Source organism: Ixodes scapularis, unplaced genomic scaffold (assembly GCF_016920785.2).
Source record: "Ixodes scapularis isolate PalLabHiFi unplaced genomic scaffold, ASM1692078v2 PGA_scaffold0__279_contigs__length_252992795, whole genome shotgun sequence".
Taxonomy (NCBI): Eukaryota; Metazoa; Arthropoda; class Arachnida; order Ixodida; family Ixodidae; genus Ixodes; species Ixodes scapularis.
This window is the reverse complement of record NW_024609835.1, coordinates 39,179,593-39,191,898: the sequence shown is the minus strand read 5'-3', so window position 1 is coordinate 39,191,898 and position 12,306 is coordinate 39,179,593. Positions and strand designations below refer to the sequence as shown.

The following is a 12,306-nucleotide window of genomic DNA, read 5'->3' as shown; positions in this document are numbered from 1 at the left end:
TGTGAGCTTTTGTCCGGGTCTGTGAAAAAACGGGTGAGCTTGTGTCCGGTGAACCTTTGTCCGGTGAGCTTTTGTCCGGTTACCAAAAATACCAGTTCATTCCACCGTTACTTCATGTGATTAATGTTGACAGGGGCGTCCTTGTTGGACAGGGGCGTGGTGATGTTTTGATTGGATTTAGGATGACATAGAATTTATTTAGAGGTCGAAGTCTTTTCGCATCCCTCGTCAGACAGACAGGATGTCAGGGAAGGGACCGCGTTCAGTCCTGATGGAATTTTTTTTGTTTTTTTTTAGCCCATTGAAGACTTCTCGTCGTCCGAAACCACTACCTTCAAGGCAAAGTTCCAAACCTACGGGAAAGTAATTTCGAGATCCAAAACTTCCACTTCCACTTCCAACTTCGAGCTTCATCTCATTTGGCGTCGCAAACAAATTTGAAAAATGTATTTCAGTATCAGTATTTCTATATTTGTATTTCTGCCCTCCCTAAAATGTATTTCTGTATTTGTATTCCCAAATACTTTTTGCCTCTATTTAAAATGTATTTCCGATACGTATCGCGATACACTTTTACAGATATATTTCAGTATCAGTATTTTAGCTACTATTTTAACGTATCCCAGTATTTGTATTTCCAAATACATTTCTGAGTATTTCTGCCCAACCCTGGTTTGCACCAACTCTACTCCCTGACGTCACACCACTATGGTGGCGCTGCTGTCGGCCCAGCGCAGACGTCTGAACGTGCGCTTGTTTGTAAGTGTGTTGGTGCATAAAGCAACTCGTTGAAATAAAAGCGCGTTTTCCTGCGGAAAGTCTTCGCAATGCGCATGCGCGGAAACCCGTTTATTTTTGAAAGAGGGAAGCATCTGCGCATGCTCGCTGTCTGCGCGCCTAGACGTGATGTCAGACACATCAGTTGGTGCATACAACAGGGCCACAAAACACCACCTGAAGGTTCTCAATATTCCGTCGCTTTCTCCTTTTTTTTTTTTTTTTTTTTACTTGAATGCGGAATCGGCACGACGACACGGCGAATTCACTGGCGTGGAACCCAAAAATCCTGGGCTCTATCCCAACCCTTGCCCATTTAGATGTGGATGAGGGTCATACCGGCGTGCGGTCGTGTAAAGAACCCAGGCTAGCAGTCGTACTGCACCGGCTAAATTGTTAATCTGCAGTGGGTAACAATGTCGCCAGGTTCTGGCAGATGATAGTTAGGGGAGAAAATATGCTTAGGAGGGCGGGAGGAATCATGCTTGTCTTTTTAGACTTAGGTTAGGTGGCGCAAGCTGCCGCCCGTTCCGAATGGTATAGCCATTAACATCCATCCAGACTAAAACTCCCGATGTATAAACAATGAACTTTTTTTTTTTTTTTTTCGTTGGCGTGTGAAGCTTGCTACACTTATATCAGCGGACCCCTGCGCATTTCCGTTTTTGTTTTCCTACCTTTCTTTTTATTTTGAGTCAACTTTGATAGGTTTTGCCCGAAACGCGTGCAGGATCTCCCAAATGTATTATAATAATTAGTTCCTGGAAGAAACGTCCAGAGCGAGCTTCCACAGCTTCGTGAGAGCGTGCACGCGCAGTGAAAGTGCAACGGAAGGCAACCAATGCGTGATGGAGGCATCTGAAGGAGACGTCCTGCGCTACGTGTCCGGTCAGTCGGAAGTTTGAGGAGATCGTTCTGATAACACCGACAACAAAGAGTTTTAGTAGATCGTTTTGATGATACCGGATATCCGATACCCCGCCGCCGCCTTAGTGCATGCATCGTATCGTTATCGGGACGATCTACTAAAATCCCCTGGTCCGAAACAACTTAAGTGTTAAAAGTATGTGCTCGACAATAATCCGTCTCAGTGAGACTAAAAAGTGCCAAATCGTGCTCGCAAAGTTCGAATGACCTACTGAATGATCTCCGCAGCCGGCATGATCGAGCGCAGAGAGCACACTGCGGCAGAAAGCGCCGTTACTTCGAAGCCGCGGGGGTCACGCCATCTTCGCCGCTTGGTGCGCAGGGCGTCACGCGACATTTCCCACCTCCATGTCCGACTCGCAAGCAAGTCAAAACGGGATCTGGGGTTTGAGCCCCGCCCAACGTACTCACGCCACTCCCGAGCTTTTAAAGGGGTAGTGAAACGAAATTTTAGCGCCGATCTTGTTGCATAAATATGGGCTAGGGACAGGCACCACCTCGGAAATATAAATATTGCGCTGTAAAACACAGGAGAACTAATTTTAAACATAATTAAACGATTTCAAATTTTCATCTGGTGGATGGGGGGAAGTTCTCGTGACATCACTTGTGCCAAAATAGCAGCGCCGTTCTGTGGCAATACGGCGTGCCGGCAGAATTCGCCTAGGCCTGAACGCGTTTGCAAAGCCTTGGCGGAGAAAGCCAAAGCGTAGTTGGCCACAGTGAGCTCGTTCTCGTTGCGGCTCTTTGCACGACACGGCCCGAGCATGCTTCTGGCACGGCCGGTATTAGTTGCTGCGAGTCGCGAGCTGCAAGTCGACGTTAAAAAGGATATGTTTGAACTACGAGGGTGTCAGCAAGAGCCACGCAAATGCCAAATACCTGTCCACACTCGGAGCGGACACGCGCGTTTGATCGAAGTGCTGGATTCGCTCTGTTAGACCGCGTTCGGTAAGCGCTTCTGGACCGATCTTTTAAGATTGCAACTCGATACTGACATGACACTCGGCAAAGAAAGGTTAGACCGACATCGCGTAGCTCCCACGAACTGCTATAGCTCGACACTGACGTAGCGTCGAGTCAGAATAAAAATGGCATACTAATAACAGAGTGTACATACCGAGTTGCCAAGGTAATCCGTATGGCGTTTATTTAAACTCTATATCACACAAAACAAGGAGATAGAATCAATGAGAGTCCCTTTTCGACGACAGCGTTCGTCACCGCTGTCTCGGAAAGCAAGGAGATCGAGATGACAAGGGGAAAATATTGACCTCTGAAATTTAGTTCAGGGATCAAACTACTCATCCGGTAAGGGTCCACAAGGGTCGCGCGGGCATATTCCATTCAGCAGGCCAGCCGGTCATGGACAGACGGTCTTGGCCAAGGACCGCCGGAGCAACGGTGCGCCGAGTCGATGTTGCTCCTAGGCCTACTATATTCTGCCGAGCTCGCTCGGTCGGCAGAATCGTGGCTGTTGTAGCTCTTCTCGTGTGTTTGTGGATCCTGCGTTCTTGATCGTCGTGGTCTGTTTTAAGTACTCCTTCCTTTTTTCTTGCTGGTTGAAGTCGGGACGCACGAGAAGAGCACGAAGAAAAATAAATGTCCGTTGGTGGCCGATACCAAGTAACTGAGCGACGCTGTCGGCCTTGTTGATTTGATCGTAAAAAGTGCGTAAGACAGCTTCGGAGCTGTCGTAGGATTCTGTCGTAACCTGCGCAACGGTTACGACAATTTCGTTTCGAGAGCACGGGTTTTCTCTCAAATTTGTCGTACGCAACGCACTTTTTTCGTCGTGAATTCGCTTTGAGAATCCGGCCTCAGAGCTGGTTTTGTCAGTGCTGCCGTGGTTGCCGACTTGCCGTGGTCCCGTGGTGCAGCGTGCGTGCAGCCCTTGCACATCTCAAACGGCCACGTTGTCACAGGTCGTAAATCGTCGACGCGCCACCAAGTGGCAACGCTCGTAACCACAACATTCACGCCGTAGCCTTTCCCGACCGGCACAAGTGACGTCACGAATGCGCCCAATATCCCAAGACGCATCGCGCTCTCCGATGGCCGATTTTTGAGCGCGCGCCCAATCGGGCCCATCAGGGTGAAAAATATAGACATCCGTTCAAAATACAAACGCGCGATTATGATTTATGAATATCATTGATCATAGTGAACCTATTTCTGACCATAATAGGTGTATTTCAAGTTTCGCTTCAGTATCCCTTTAAGGTGACTTATCGGACGGGACACCGTCTACACAGTTTGTTGGTCATATGCAAGTAGCTTACAGCGCCATTTTTCGATCTTTTCGGGGGCCCACGGACGATACAGGAAATTGCGCGTGACAAGCGACCGCTCGATTCAGTCGGGCCGCGCAGACGACCAGTATTGTCCCCAATGACAAGTGATGAGGCGGCGAATAACTGAATAAACTGGACGTTTAATGGGGCCCTGCAATCATATTTAAGCGTCTACCTTTTTTGCGGTTTCCACCCCTCTTGGGGTTCGGGCAAGCCAGCCGGCACGGAGAGAGTAACTAAATATCAGTGCATCATATTTTAACCGGACGACGCGGAAACCTCCTCCACCGACAAGGGCGACCCGCGGTACCGAAAGCGCGCAAAATGTGACGTCTTTGGTCCTGGGCTTACTACTGGTCAGAGCCCCTAAAAGCTTCTTTTTAGTTGAAATACAAAATATAAGTGGCGCGAGCCTTTTAATTTCTTTATAAAAGTAGTTTTTGTTCAGTACTTTAAACCAGAAAAGAAATAAATGCAGTTTATAAAGTACGAAAACAAGAAATGACTCGTCGACATACCCGACACCAAGCGGTGGAAGAGGCGGTGGATACTAAAAAGGAGTAGTGGGATCAGGCGCCGACACGGAAAGGTCCCGGATGTACGCGGCGGCGCTGCGGTCGTGTGGACAGGAGGATCCGACCGGCTCCAAGCGTTCCGAAGGCCTTCGGCGAGAAGCTTTGTCTTGCGGTTTGGCCGTTTCGCGGTATGGCAGCGCGAAGAGCTCCGTTCTGAACTGATATTTACCCCGTGTTTGCTGTCGTTTGTGGCCAACGAAGTGTCATGCCGAGTTAATGTTTAATCGCGCAGCAAATGCAATGAGAGCCGCTCTGGCTGCCCGCTGCGTACAGCCTAGCCAGAGCATGCTTTAGTGGCGCCCTCTCGCGCCGTCGACACGGAGTGCGGCAGCCGTGACCGCTCGATGAGGTCACCAACCCTCCTTTAGTTCACGGCCATTCAAGCAACCAAGGACGACAAGAGGGAGATTTTTTTTTTCGCTTGTTTTTGTAATTTTAATTTGCCTATAACTTTTAAAATAAAGCGAATTTCGAGAAATGAAGTTTCACTAACTGTTCAGTGCGCTCAGGATCGGTGCAAATTAAAAACCAGTAAAAAAGTCCTTGCAGGGCCCCTTTAATGGGGCGAACTTGTGCCCAAAACAAAAGAGAAGTGGGTTAGCGTCGCAAGCGTCGATGTCGGCGAAACAGCAGGATCGAGCGCTGGGGCGAAAACTGACCCCGGCCCGCCTCCCGGAGCACCTTTTGTAGCCGCGTGGGTTTCTGGAACATTTCGGCCTAGAACGTTCGACGAGCAGAACATTCGGAACTCGATCAGACGAGAATGTTCTCGAACTCACGAGAACATCAAGTTGAAAGAATAAATAAAAGAGCATTCCGCTCGCTGGAATCGAACCCAAACCTTCCGCGCGACAGTCAAGCGCGGTAACCATTCAGCCACGCACGCGATCGCTCGGCGACGCGCGTGGCAATATATAGTCAGCGCCCAACGGCTGTCAACACCGCCACGACAATACGTGCCCTTATTTTTAACATCGCGAAGCTGAGAACGTGAAATTTTTCTTACGCAGAGATCTTTTAGTCGCGATGACGCGTGGGGTATACGACCTGTTCCAGCATTTCCTACGGTTTCGTCGTGGGCATCGCGCCAACCCCCCGACAAAAAACGCGTTTTTTTTTTTTTTTTTTTTTTTTTTTACATTTAATAGCTACGTGCCAGCTGCAGACCAATCAGCAACTTGTCACGCGTCGTATCACGGCACTTGCTGTTTGTGAGCAAGCACGCGCCGGGGATGGTCCCGTGATTCAAACAGGCACTCATAATGATAGGTTGCATTGACGTAATTTCGTCTGCCACGTCATGTATACCTGCCACACGGAAGTAGGCTACCGACATGGCAATTGCTTTGTGTTTCTCTCTCTCAGCAATCGAGTTTTTATTTGAATCAGTGATTTGTAGGGTAGTAATGATCACCAGCAGCACGGAATGGCGTCATATCCGAGTCTATAAAATATAGTTTTCCCTTTGTTATGAGCTTCGGGGTGAGCGTAAAAAATTTGCAAAAACCTTTTTTGCTTGTTTTTTTGTTTTTTTTTCCGCCAGCTTTTGATGATTTGTAAGAGGGAGGAGAGCCGTAAACGGAGAACCGCAAGAGCCCATCCAGCATAGTTCAGTAGTGTCTCCACACGTAAACCCCAGAGTTGGCCGTTTCATCCATCGATCCCTGTCTAACGTGTGAGCAAACATGGCGCATACGATCGACGTTACAGTCAAGTGCGAGGTTCGCGCAGTTTCTTCAGGCGGAAGGGAGCAAACTGCACGACGAGTCCCAGTTCCATGTGGCGAAGGTGTCTGAAGTTTCGAGCAGGACGAACAGAGGTCCGTGATGAATTGAGTCAGGAAAGGGTCGAAGTCGAATGACTGTCTCGTTGAATACGCGATAACGAGGTTGAGAATCCATGCAGTAACCTTTATTTTTTTAGGAAAGCATCCACAAGTTCGAGCCACGTAATGATAAGCGTCTAAATCTGCGCGTGAATAGGCCGATCTCATCATGGCCCCGAGATTTTCGGCGCGCAGGGATTCGGGAAGTTTCCTTAGGGAGTTCTCAAAGATCGTTTCCGGCGTCCCGCAACGCTCTCCGAAACCCGCTACGATACCCGGAACTCTACGGTCAACGCTATCGGCGCGCATGCGCAGTAGTGGCTTCTTCGTTGCGGAGGGCGTTGCGGAGGGCTTAGCGGAGGGGGAAATGCGGTCTACGAAAACTCCCTATTCTTCGGGAAAGACTGGAAAAAAAAATAATAATAAATAAAAGGTAGCACACGGTGGCTTAAACGGCGGCCCTGAGCGTTGCGCCGTCGTGCGGCGGAAACAGCCGCTTTTTTGTTTTCTTCGTCGTGTCTGCTCACTTGTTTGGGCCTGCTGGCACGCAGGGAGTAGTATGTTTGCTGGGTGGACAGTGAAAATGCGATCATTTGCGGAAATTGTACTCGTCGCTTCTCATCACAACACATTGCTTTTCCGAGAAAGCGGTAATTTGAAATCCTCGGGTTCTTTCTTAAAACCGGGAAAGACGTAGAAAAGAATACTCCGGTTCATACCAGCGCTTTAGACTCAAGTTCAGACGAAACACCGCTCGTGTCCTAAATTTAAGATTTTTTTTTATCATTATTATTATTTTTATTTCGCTTTTTGCAGCGTGCACAAATTTTACCTTTGTGATGATGGCGTGGCCGCGAACTCGCCCCCGCCTTGCGGAGCTCTGGGGAAGCAGTGCCATACGCTGCTTTTGCTGGGCGGCCGAGCGTTCGGAAGGGCCCGAGACGACTTTTACGCGACGAAAATCTCAGGTCATGATCTCACCCGTAGAGTTGTTATAATGTACGCTAGAGGTTCAAATAGCGCTAGTGTGCTGTGGCAAACTGAAGCAGACAGCAACCAGTCGAAAATTTACTTCCGGTAATGCATTTCCATAAGAAAAAGGCGGTGCATTCTCTCCCTGCGCTCGATTATAAGAGCATTTACCCCGATTAATTGTACGTACTAGGTAGGTGGGAACATTTTTCAGTCAGGCGGACGAAATAATCGGAGAGTTACGGCGTTTTTCTTTCAAACTCATCGCATTAAAAACTGTACTAAAACGGCTTCGTACGTGTATTTATGTGCACCGTCGGACACTGTTAGCGCGAACGCGACGTCGGCGCTTTTCAGCATGGGGGATACACGCGCCAAACGAACAAAGGACGTCTGGAAAACTAAGAGAGACGGCAATAACTACGCAGTGACACTGGATCAGTAACTGCCCGTGCATGTAAGATCAGCATAAATTGAAGGCCAAGTAATATAGTCCGATTTTCAATAAGAGATGCTTTATTCTTTCTGCTCTGTGCGAAAACCTTTGTTCTACGTTCAAAACATCGCCCGCACGCTCGAAATCTTTAAAAACAAGTGCCTGATAAAAGCTGCCCGGCACAGAAAATACTTAAAAGAGACACCTTTCATAGTCCACATACTTTATTCTTTACGTTTTGAATGTTTTTAACCGCTCGTAAAGATGCAAAAGGGGTCATTTTTCTATAGTGACAAGACTGGCACATTAGCAATATATAAGCACCACCGGAATGCTGGCGACCCTTGAAAACACTCTACATTCCTTTCAATTATTATTTTGCTCAGAATCGTCACTCGTCTTTACATACCTGCTATGGAACAGAGGTTTGGGCCTGAAATATTGCGAAGTTAAATATCGTTCACTGACGAATAAAAAGGCGCAAACCAAAGCAATTACACCTTTACAATTGTTATAAAGGTACATACTCTTCAGTACAATCCAAAGAACAAAAACGTTCCTTTTTTTTTCGGCGAAGAGAAAAAATGCATACTCGTTTTCTCATAGAAATGCAGAGCGGAGCACTGCAAAAGTAGACTGGTTGCTGTTTGCCTCAATCTGCCTCCAGGAAGTCGCATAGACAGTAACGACAGTTGAACCTCTAGCGTACATTATAATAACTCTTTGATCTCACCAGCCAGTTTGGCCTCCGCTGCCGCAATGCACCGAGGGTATTTGAGTCTTTCTGCACGTGCGACAACCTCGCTGGAGCCCTGCTCGTGCAGAACACGAGACGGCACGAGCCGTCTGGGACACTGCGGCCTGCATCCTGTGAACTAAAGTTATGGCGGCTTCACGCATGCGCCAAAGGCTTGGCGAGATCGGTCTATTACGTGGAGATGAAGCTAGTGCGTACATGAATTTTGTGTACATTAACTGATTTTTCGTCGTCCTTTTTTTCTTTCTTGACTCAACTCATCAAAGAGTATATATATATATATATATATATATATATATATATATATAAAACGAAACCTAAGTTAGAATTGAGTGCATCTGTATGTTTTTGATCGACAGACAATATACGGCTCACACCGGTAACAAGCAATCGTCAAGACTAGCTTGGCCAATGCGAAATTAAGTATTTTGAAATAACTAAACTTAAAACCAGTGTCGTGTACATGCACATTAATTCTCTTATTCTGTCCATCGAAAAATAATAATAAAAAAATAATGTGTTAAACGTTGAAACAATTCTAGCCCCGTCGATTGAATTTTGACAGGACATTAACAATTCTGAGAAACAAATTGCACCCGACAACTGTAAAGCAGTCGGGTCGACGCTAACCTCTGCCAAGGGAAGTTTGGAAGCGGATGCGAACACGGGGGTGTCAAATTAATCGCAACGTGCATAAAAAGGAATGCAAACAAAGCAAATAGGATAGTGCACAGTTATTAGAATTTGGACACGCACGACGCCGATAAACCTACGCTGGAGATTAAACACTGTAAAAGCTGGGTACTGAAAATAACTGGAACGATTTGCACGACACCATATAATATAGATATATTTTAAGAACTATACTAAACGAATATTCGGAACCTGCGCACTAGTATAGGGAGTATTCACTGGCGGCCATAGCTGTGTGCGCGAATGCTGAGCGCGTGCTCATGACGAGCTTCCACAGTTCTTTTAAAACGTGTATTCCGCTCCACCAAGGGTGCCGGTCTTAGCAGCCTATTGATGTGAGTTCGTTCTGAGCATGCGCTCTAAACAGCACCCACAAATATGGCGTCCAGTGAATACTCCCTATTACCCAGTTAATACTGTGTCTCTTTTTTTTTTTCGTTTTTTATATAGTGCGTGTGTTTCGTTGTTTTGGGGTATGTTTTATTCTGTTTACCTATTATAATTTGCACCAACAAATGTTTCCTTCTAATGCCTTGTTCTAGTGCCTTTCGGTATTAATAAATAAATAAATAAATACTGTATTGCGAAACAAAACAAAAAGAAAAAAAAACATGACCGGATAGTTGCAAAACACAGGTTTTTTTTGTTGGTATTTTTTTCCTTTTGCGTATTAAACGTGCAGTTTCCTCTTGGATGTCTCGCTGCCTCGTTCATTCCACATCAAACTCGATACCTTTAGATGTAAAGCTAGATCAGCTAATTCCTGATTAAAAGTACAATTCTCCATTAAGATAGACAACCAACGCACTTGCGTCAAAGAAAAAGATAAAGCATCAAGAGAAGAAAAAAAAATGCCGCATCTTTTTCGCAAAGGCACATGCCTCGAAAACGCAACAAACAAAGCAACAAAAAAAAAAGAAAAGCGAGGTAACCTTGAGAACAGGGTATAGGAAGCAGATCCCGCGCTGCCTCCGAAAAAGTCAAAGGTCCCCCTCATCGAAACGCTTGGCAGATCTGGGTCAGCGGCAAGCAGCACCAGTCAACCGAAAGGCTCTCCTCCGAAAGAAAGAAATAAAAAAAAAAAAAAAAGCATAAAGGCACAATAGCCTCGAACCAACTTAAACCAACCGAGTCGCAATAGCCTCGCGCACAATGGTCCAATTAAGATGCAGAAATTTCTAGCGAGCGGCGATAAACAGGCGAGACCCCGTATAGGCGCCAAGAGCACCACGTTGTTCGACTCGGACCAGACACACACATATATCTCGACGGCCGTGCTAGTCGATGCTGCAAGCACAAACGTTTTCCGGTCATCGTAATGCGCACCAAATAACGCTTTTCGATCGGGCTCCCATTAATAAATAAATAAACAAATAAATAAATAAATAAAAGTCCCCAAGGGGGAAAGGGGGACGGGAGGAGAGAATCCGTCACGCGGAGGGGGACGCTCATTACGCATCCCTTCTCAAAACGCTCATTTCGAGCCGAATTACTAGGTCGCCGCAGCCGTAACGTCCCCAATTAAAAAAAGGAAAAAAAAAAAAAAAAAGTCGTTGCAGCGCGAAACTGTTCCGCGCGAACGCCGGGGTCGATCGCGGTGGCAGCGCGCCGCCGCCGCCGACGACGACGACGACGAAGATGCACCGCGCGACGCCATGCCATGCGGGCCGCATCCTGCGCGGACCTCGTCGCCGAACGCCATGTCTGCCGCGGGGGTGCCGAGGACGCGGAAAGCCGACTGGTGGCTCACCTGGCAGTGTCGGGCCCGAGCTCGGGCGTCCTGCGGGCCGCCGTCATGGGCTCCGGGCTCGAGCGGCTCGGGGCGCAGCCGGGCGCAGGGGCGGCCGCCGAGCCTGGGGCCTGGGCGCCGTTGGCGCAGTCAGCCGCCGCCGCTGCCGCCGCCGAGCCGGCATCCGAGCTGTGGCGCTGCGCTCGGGGCTCGCGCCCGGGGTCCTCGGCCGCGCAGGACGGGGGCGACGGCCGCCGGGAGGACGACGCCGGGGCCTGGGGGACGCTGCCGCAGCTACTGCGAGGGGAAGAGACGGGGGGACGTCAGGCACGGCGGAGGTCCGCGAAAAACAACCAGCGCTCGGGAGATGTGGCTGTGCATGCGCAGAAAGCTGTTCTTCGAAAAGCGGGCCAACGGCGCATGCTTACGGTGCGTTATGTTTACTGGAACTGCGGGTCACCATGATATTCCACGGTCGAATCGTGATTTAACGCTAAAGAAATCTAAGCAAAAGCTGCTGCTTGAATGGGGCTGCAGTGCGAGGCCAGGAATGATTGCTGCATACTAGAGCAAATTTCGTCGGATATTTCGCTTAGTTACGGTTACAACTACCTTGCTCCAAAAGCAGTTGGTAACAATTCGTAGTATACTAGTGGACGAAGAGCAACAATCGAGCGTTACTTTAGAAGATAATGCAAGCAAATACTTTCCGCTGAGAGCCACCAGACTTCAATGATGTTGTCTGATAGCGGTTTTTTTTTTTTTTTTTTTTTTTTTGAACTTTGCTTATTTTTTGTCGCGTCGTTGCGAACTCCGTAAACGGTGCACTAATGACATTTTCAGTGGTGTGAGTTCTTATTTTAGAGCACCTCTTACAGCAGCCAAAATTTCAATTGGAGCAGCAAAAACGCATTTTGGAAGCAGAAGTGTTCACTTCATTCTAATTGATTACACACTTCGAATAATATGTTAACATACGTGTGCTGGCCTGTCCAACTAAATTGCAATACCTTCTTTGCCTTGCCCCATCGATGCTAGTACTAACTTGCTCCACTGCACAGCAAGTTCCATACCTTCAAACACTGGACTAGCCGTTTAGATGTGCTTAAAAGCACAACTAAAGAGCATGCAGCGAGACAAGTGACCAATTAAGTCTATTACTTTCGTGTAAAAAAGATCACTGTAACAGCCGCTTTTCAAGCACATGATTAAGGAACAACGTAGGATGAACATCTGTCAATAGCTATTTTAGGTATGTAATCACAGCCAAACCGATCCACGGAAATAATGTTGAGAATAAGATTGAGTAGCAAATTTAATG

At 47.6% G+C, this 12,306-nt stretch overlaps 1 protein-coding gene across 3 annotated transcripts in view; it reads right to left on the bottom strand.

Annotated features, from left to right (window-relative positions):
• The window catches only part of LOC8042160 (protein Aster-B), a 121,786-nt gene extending 110,510 nt beyond the window's left edge, over positions 1 to 11,276 (bottom strand). For all 3 annotated transcript variants that reach the window (XM_040502836.2, XM_040502837.1, XM_040502838.2), the window contains exon 1: positions 11,007 to 11,276. In XM_040502836.2, coding sequence (XP_040358770.1) covers positions 11,007 to 11,053 — 47 coding nt within the window. In that variant the 5' untranslated portion in view covers positions 11,054 to 11,276. The remainder of the gene's footprint in view (positions 1 to 11,006) is intronic.
• Positions 11,277 to 12,306: the final 1,030 nt, after the last annotated feature.